This window comes from Alosa sapidissima, chromosome 9 (assembly GCF_018492685.1).
Source record: "Alosa sapidissima isolate fAloSap1 chromosome 9, fAloSap1.pri, whole genome shotgun sequence".
Taxonomy (NCBI): Eukaryota; Metazoa; Chordata; class Actinopteri; order Clupeiformes; family Clupeidae; genus Alosa; species Alosa sapidissima.
This window is the reverse complement of record NC_055965.1, coordinates 13,210,659-13,219,169: the sequence shown is the minus strand read 5'-3', so window position 1 is coordinate 13,219,169 and position 8,511 is coordinate 13,210,659. Positions and strand designations below refer to the sequence as shown.

Genomic DNA, 8,511 nt, shown 5'->3' with positions numbered 1-8,511 from the left:
ATTGAGTGGGTGGGGGTCTAGTGTAAGGAAGGGCCCTCTCTAAACAGGACCCTCTCTAAACAGGGCCCTCTCTAAACAGGACCCTCTCTAAACAGGACCCTCTCTAAACAGTGAGGTGATCTGTATGTCTGTGGACTTGGGATAAATTCCCCAACAGCATTGCAATGCACTTTACTGCAAGTAAGGTCACTAGATAGACCGTTCAAATCTGAGAGAGTTTGAAAGGGTTCTCCGTCCCTGTTAAATTGTCTGTCTAATCCGTTCACGTAATGTCTTACTAAGAGAAAGTTCAATATGATGAGCCTCCAGAGAGAGAACAAACTCCTGCCTCAGTCCAGTGTGCAGTCTGTTAACATATTAGAACAAGGTGACAAGGTGAAAATGTAAGTGGAAACAAACTGCATTATCATTCAATTAGTACTTTGGTCATCCAGAATGAAACATTACCTCACATGCCAGGCCTGTTGTGTTCTTACTACAATATGACTTTGTCCCACCAGCGGTATTACAGTAGTATACTAATAGTATACTAACTAAGTAATGTCTTTAAATACAAAGATCTGTGGGATATGAAGGGCAAAATAATTTCTCAGAGAGAGAGAAAAAAAAAACGGAAAGGAAATGGTTCTGTCTTGATTAGTCTGTTCTGCTGCAACGGATCAAAACCGATGATTTAGAAAATGTACACACACAATCAAAGAGGATGCAGGAGTTTCATCTTGCTTCCAGCAGATGTCAATGTTGGCCCGCATAAACGTTCCGCAGCGCACATTTAATATCATAAAACACCGCAGCTCATCAGAGCCCTGTAAAGGGGCCAGAAGGGGACTTGAGATGCAGCCAAAGTCGGCACCGCACTGCAAAAAAAAAAAAGAAAAAAAAAAGAAAAAGCCAGCAGCATGCACAGCTCTCGTCGCTGATTGCATCCTCAGGTGTCTTTCAGCATTGGCGTAGGTCGCGGTAGGGGAAGTTGGTTGTTTTTCTTGTCTTTCCTTTTCTTTTCTTTGAGCTCTTTGAGAGGAGGAAAAAGGCGCCTGGACATGGCATCTGCTTTTACTGCCTCTGTGCTGACCATTTCACTATGACCAAGTAACAATCAAAGGTCATTTTTCCCAGAATTGTGTCTGAACCAAGGACTTAAAAGCACTTACACTCTGACTCAGTCACTCCCGTCACTCTGAAGATCTTACCATTCCTTGAAACGCCATCATTTCTTTGCAGAGAGCTCTAGCATAACATAAGTGCATAGTATAGCTGCAGTATCTCTCTCTCTCTCTCTCTCTCTCTCTCTCTCTCTCTCTCTCTCTCTCTTTCTTTCTCTCTCTCTCTCTGTCTATATATATATAGAGAGAGAGAGAAAAAGAAAGAGAGAGAGAGAGAAATACTGCAGCTATACCATGCACTTTGTTATGCTATATAGTATAACATATATCTTCATGCTTTCAGGATGCTTTCAGCGCCCCGTGAGAGGGCAGTCACATTTCCACTCACCTTGTGCGAGAATCAGGGAACGTTTTATTCTTTTTATTTATTTATTTATTTTGTATTTCTTCACCCCCGTTGGCTCCTGAAGCCCCGTGTGATTGCGTGACAAAAGTCAACCAGTTTTCCTCCTACCCATTCCTACCCATCATGCCGTGCAATAAATCTTTATTCAAGGTTTGGCATCTTGAAGGTGCAGACGCGCGTGTGTGTGTGTGTGTGTGTGTGTGTGTGTGAAGCTCATTAAAACGAATAATAGATTTACTGACCCTGATGCAACAGCAAGTATAAGTAATTATTCATGGAAGAGTCTAATTTTAAACGAGAAATATAGCAGTGGGGCTGAAGAACTGTAGGAATTTGCCCACGCCACGATTAATTTGCCAAATGAGGCGGATCGAATTAATGAAGCCAGACTGCGGAATCAAACGAAGTTCAGAGTGAGGAAGAAGGGAAAATGGGTACATTCGTTTGGCTATGAGCTCAAACTGACTGGCTACGGCTTCACTCTTCTGGCAGGAAACGAAATGAGGATGTATGCTGTTGTAGCCTATCTGAGGCAACTAGGATTCAAAAGAAAAACAAAACAAGACAAATGATAATAGTTATGCTATACTGAAAGTGGCAGAGAGACATAATGATCTATACTGATGATGATAATACTAATGATGCCAAATTGACATCTTGGAAAATGAGATCTATAAACTAAACAACGACTACATGGCTAATGTCAAGGTATTGCTGTCAGAGAAAAAGATTATAGCAGCTTTGAGGAATATGTGGAACAGAAATAACACTGGGCATTAACCTGATGAGTGATTACCTTACTCCAGACATGGGTGACAGTCAGTCAAGAAATGTATTATTTCACAATCTATATTACAAGAGTCTGTCTAACTTTGTACTTAATGTACTGTATATCTTACAAGGTTTAGACTTTAAACGTACAATTATGTTGAGATTCTAAATTAGACTATATTCGATATTCCTTCAGTGATCTGTGCACACTGTTCAAGTATGTGTTCCTTTGTATTCCTGAAAAGTGCAAATTGTATGTTGTTTTAACAGACGTCTTGCAAAATGAACAAACTCTTGGCTTAGTTTCTAACTGTTTGTCCCTCGTTGGCCTCCGTACAGCTGTCTGAGATGGTATTAGGAGCCCTGAATCAGAACCTGGTGCAGTTCACCCTGAGGCCAGGAGTCCAAATCACTGTCTACGCTGCTCACTTATCCGCAGGTGAGTCCAGATCACAGTCTACGCTGCTCACTTATCCACAGGTGAGTCCAGATCTCAGATTATTTTGTCCTAGGAGACCATACCAAAAAACAAACAAACAGTGGTTTCATGTTTGACTTAACAAAGAACTAATTGCTATCATCTGAACAGGGGTGTAAAAGTCTGGCTTCAGACAGTGAACATCCTACAAACACATTAGTTCTACCTCTGCATCTAGTTCTCTACATCTGCATGTAATTAGTCTCTACTAAGAAAATAAACCATGCTTAAAATAGTATAAAGTGCTATAGTAGGCGGTGTGCTCACATGTAATTAGTGCTAATTTGTGTAGTGACCTCTGCTATCTTATATTTGCATGCACATTCTCAGGCTCAGGGATTAATTGACCTTCATCTTTTTTTGTAAACCATTTAGCAACAACACCATGAAGCACTGCCAACACTAATTTAATGCTTTCCGTCCTTGTTCTCCAAGGTCTAGCTCACCACCACTCTGTGTGTGTGTGTGTGTGTGTGTGTGTTTGTGTGTGTGTGTGTGTTTGTGTGAACCTTACTTAATAAGACTCAGCTGTTTGATAATCACGTTGATAGTAGCAAAAAAAAAAAAAAAAAAGTTCTGGCCAGAAGGAACCATCTAGCAACAAGCCAGAACTTAAAGAACCCCAACCCTGCATCACCAGTTTTTTACTTTTTTCTTTATTTTTGTTCACCTACAGCGCCTCTAGTGGACACCAGTGAGAACCACAGCGGCTCGGCCATGCTGATGCTCCTGTCGGTGGTGGTGGTGGGTCTGGCCGTCTTTGTCATCTATAAATTCAAGAGGTAACATGCTCCGCCCATTGAGTGTCGCTCCATTTCCTCCGCAGCTCTCTGCCTCTGAGCCACGACGACACACACCCCCACATCTCCAACCACGCACTGACACACACCCCAACTTTCAACCGTGCCCCAAAACACACCCCCACACCTCCAACCACACACTGACACACACCCCAACTTTCAACCGTGCCCCAAAACACACCCCCACACCTCCAACCATGCACTGACACACACCCCAACTTTCAACCGTGCCCCAAAACACACCCCCACACCTCCAACCACACACTGACACACACCCCAACTTTCAACCGTGCCCCAAAACACACCCCCACACCTCCAACCATGCACTGACACACACCCCAACTTCCAACCGTGCCCCAACACACACCCCCACACCTCCAACCAGGCACTGACACACACCCCAACTTCCAACTGTGCTCCAACACACACCCCCACACCTCCAACCAGGCACTGACACACACCCCAACTTCCAACCGTGCCCCAACACACACCCCCACACCTCCAACCAGGCACTGACACACACCCCAACTTCCAACTGTGCTCCAACACACACCCCCACACCTCCAACCAGGCACTGACACACACCCCAACTTCCAACTGTGCTCCAACACACCCCCCCCCACCTACAAACGTGCCCGGCACGTAAGCCGTATGTCTCCCCTCGAGTCTCCGAGTCAGGCCACTACCTCCGCCGCCATCATCTCTGTGGTGCGCTATTCTGGAGAGCATGAAGTGTGTGTGTGTGGGGGGGGGGGGGGGGGGGGGGGCAGTCACACAACATCAATATTTAGCCCTTTCCAGTTTTCCCACCATGACCTTTTGCGAAAATGCTAAATGAGATCGGTTTAGCCCGGCTCACTTTCAAAGAGAAAAGGGCAGTGGAGGGGTGAGGAGGGGTCAATTTAGACAAGATCAGCTGAAGAACGAGGGACGTGCGAGGAAGAGAGAGAGAGAGAGAGAGAGAGAGAGAGAGAGAGAGAGAGAGAAACAAGGAGAGGTGTCATTGTATAAACAGAGTAAATAAAGCCAATAAAACCTCTTCAAAAACAGGCTTTTTCTTTTGTTTTGTCACGCCTGCTCTCTCGCTCTCTCACTTGTTCTGTTTTCTATCCATTTTTCCTCGCAGCTGTCATACAAAATAATTTACATCGTAATGGGTTTAACGCGTGTTGCTGAGGGGCATTTTAAACAAAACAAAAAAACAACAGGCAGTGTGGCAGTGTTAGTGTTTTTTTATAGCATGTGTGCGCATTGAGCTAAGAGACCAGAGGCTGTTGACTGATGACTGACTGATTACTCATTTCATGCATTGGGACCCCCCCTCCCCCCCTCCCTCAAAAGTCCCCTCTCTCCCTCCCCTTGCCCCAATCTCCATCTCGCTCATCTGGACCGTAGGGCTTTACCCGTTGTCTCATTGTAATTCTTTCCTCAAGGAAGATCCCAGGCCTCAGCGTCTATGCACAGATGCAGAACGAAAAAGAGCAAGAAATGATCCAGAGCCCCGCGAGCCCCGCTGTGGACGCTGGCGCCGTCGCCACGGCGACGACGACGCCCACAGCGGCGGGGGCGGGGGCAGCTCTGCGTGCGGCGGTGGTGCCACCACGCCCGCCGCGGGAGTTGGCAGCGTCCTCGCTGAAGGCTCTGGACATGGAGCTCGTCACTCATCCCATAGGTGAGTCCCAGGGGCGTCTGGTCTCGAGGGAGACTGTGTCCGGCAGGTGAGTTTTGAAGCTCAGGGTCAAATTTGAGGCTCAGCCCCCCACGGCTGTGTCGGGAGAACAGGAGTCCAACTCATGATGAGCCACAGGTGAATGCCAGGTGAGTGGGAAGTCAGACTGGACTGGATGTTCCCACTTGGTTACTCTCCAACTACACACAGCATTATTCAAACTCAATACTCTCACCCAGGTGTGAGTCACAGGCAAACCCAACAGTGTGGTCTCAGGAAAGCCAGCCACACCCAACAATAGTTAACCCTACACACACACACACACACACACTCACATACAAGTACACACACACACACAGACACAGTAGGTGGATATGTTCTGAGGCACTGCTCAGCCTATCGCGGTGTGTCTCTCTCTCACACTCACACACCAGTAATGTGACGAATTCCCTGACAGATGAGCCTGTGTCAAATCCAACTGTCAACATTAATGTTACATACACTGGTAATGTGAGCATTAACACATCTGGCAAAGGGGAACTGACTTCCTGTCAGGCAGGTGAGTGAGGTCCTGAAGTCAACACTCGTTGCCTTAAATTAATGGTTACAGTAGGATTGGTTGTCGATAGATGAATAATAGAAAGCCACCGAGAAACATTCTACCATATTTTTGGTACACCATTGGGTGAATATGTTTGTGTGAACAGTGGAGAACACCAGACATTGTAGAGGTGGATGTGAGCTTTTATATACAGTACATACAAATGGTAGGTGGTTTCTGCAAGGGTTTGTCATGAACACATTAATACTTCTGATAGATGATAGATGGCTGTTTGGGCTTATGTTATAAGAGTAGCTTTGCCTGTTTGGGCTTATGTTATAAGAGTAGTTTTGCCTGTTTGGGCATATCTTATAGGAGTAGCTTTGGTGTTGCCTAAGTTCAGAGTAGCAATGTCCAGTTAAACATTCCTAATGACATCCTATACTGTAAACGTGCTACCAAAAACGAGACTGCCAGGCCATGTTATACTATGTTATAGTGTACTGTAAAATATGCTTGACTCCAAGGCATCTTCAAAATTTAATGGAAACCCGAAGACAAGCATGAACAAAAACATATATGCTATAACAGACATTATGACATTTTTGATGAAATAATCCATCTTGACACAAGAGTTTGTGTACCACCTGTTGTGTCTCTCAGTGACTAACCTATTATCCTTTCTTTCTTTCTTTCTCTCTCTCTCTCTCTCTCTCTCTCTTTCTCTCTCTCTCTCTTTCATCTCCACTTCCCTCCTGCTTTTCACCATCCACCTCGCAAAAAAAAAAAAAAAAAGAATGCATTAAATCTCATTCACGAGTCAAATTCTCAACAGAACTCCCCACGTACATTGACGTCTGACGCCCTGGGTTCCACCCCGACAGAGATATCCTGTTTGTGTTCACGGACTTGTGGTTCTGACACAAAAAGGTTTTAAGCTTTATACCTGTGCATGATGGACACTGCTGACACTAACTGTGCTCTGTGAATACCAGATTAAAAACTCTGTACAGGTTTCTTTTTTTTTATACATACATGTCGTTTCAACAAAAATGAAGCATTTTTGCTTACATTTATTTATAAAACTATAAAGTACATACTTCAGCAGAAGGAGAAGGACAGCATGTACTATTTAAAAAGAAAAAGAACAAAAAAAGGTTCGCTACTGTCTTAGCATCTCCTTGCTTTATTGTGTTGCTAATAATAGCAATACAGTATTTATTCCTGAGTATATATTAAATAAAAGTCACATTTATTTTGTAAAACATGAATGTGTATGCGAGATATTTGTGTATTTTAATAACAGACTAAACTGAAATGCTATCAGTTGTGTTAACAATGCTGAAAAAAAGTTACATTTAAACCCACTGTCTCAAGGCGAAACTTTGTGGCACAAAAACTCTTACTCCCGCAATTTTGTTTTTATTATTTCATTTCATTGTTTTATAGTGTTTGTGTTGATGTTAATAATCATATTACAGGGTCTAATACCTTTATTTATAGTCTCTTGTGTTGTTGCACTCTGCTGTAATTTGCTACTTGTACAATCTGTGCTCTAATGTGTCTCAAATTACAACAACAGAATTAGATCATTGAGTCGCATAACACCATCTTTCAATTCATAAACCTTCTTCACTGGAACAAGGCAGAGACAATATACTGTAGGTCCTATTTGAGGTACTTGATAATGCTCAGAAAGGCACCCTCACTATCATACAGTATGTTATGGCAGAGAAATGTTCCTTTTGACAAACATAGCCTAGAGGCTTATGCCAAGAAAGACTTTTTTGGGTGTGTGTGAGAGAGGCATTATTCCCTTTCTTATTCAAAGTGCAGTGACAGATGTTTCTTTCATAAGATCTCCCTCGTCCAAAAAAAGACAGTGCTGAAATAATGAATAATTGCTTGGTTACTGTGGATTGTGACCTACATTAAGAGAGAGTAACAAAAGCAAACGTGTTTTGACGCTTCACACAGAGACTTTTGTTGAGCAACTTTTACCAAAAGTGTAATTTTGCAAGGAAATTGACAGATATGAATGTGTGATAAATTAATCATTCTTTATCAGTGACAATAATATTGGCAAACACCATGTGGTGTACTTCCCCACGTAGTCTAAAGTGTTTTGTTTACAAGATGCCCCTATTAGAAACAAAACCACAACTACAATGTACTGGAAGGACTACTAAAAACAAACATCTTTGTTAGGCTGCTAATTCTGGTGCACAAGCTCAGAACAACTAGAACTGTGTTCTCTGTAAACAAATATATGAAACTATGTTTACTAAAAACGGTGTTTCAGTTGTAACACCCAACAGTTGTAAGCATAGCATGTTTCTCCGTTTGGAGCAACTCTGAATCAGAGCTGGGCTCAGAACTGAACCAGATGTGCTTCACATAATAGTTTGCTGAAAGAAAAGATGTTTCAGTTGTAATTCAGCATTCAGTTGTAAATCCAGCATCTGTAGGTTACATAATATCATAGTTTACCAGTGTCAGTGTAAAATCTGACAATTTGGAATGTTTGAATTTGAAAGAATTCTAACACCAAAATGTTCCAGTCTACATGTAAAAGTTCTAGGGGTAAAACAAAAGAAAATCATTCTCCAAAATGTACAAAAAAAAACCCACCACAGATCTGCCTCAGAGTTTGAACCAATCTGGGATGTGCCACGGACGGGGTCCAGGGAAGTGTGTTCCTGCAGAGCTCTGTTTTGCTGCTCATTCACTGGACACAACTAAG

General features: G+C 43.1%; 1 protein-coding gene across 1 annotated transcript in view; it reads left to right on the top strand.

Annotated features, from left to right (window-relative positions):
• LOC121719363 (VPS10 domain-containing receptor SorCS1) overlaps nucleotides 1-7,414 on the top strand; it is a 160,510-nt gene extending 153,096 nt beyond the window's left edge. The window contains 4 exon segments of the mRNA XM_042104865.1: nucleotides 2,620-2,719; nucleotides 3,435-3,540; nucleotides 4,992-5,230; nucleotides 6,565-7,414. Coding sequence (XP_041960799.1) covers nucleotides 2,620-2,719; nucleotides 3,435-3,540; nucleotides 4,992-5,230; nucleotides 6,565-6,629 — 510 coding nt within the window. The 3' untranslated portion in view covers nucleotides 6,630-7,414.
• Nucleotides 7,415-8,511: the final 1,097 nt, after the last annotated feature.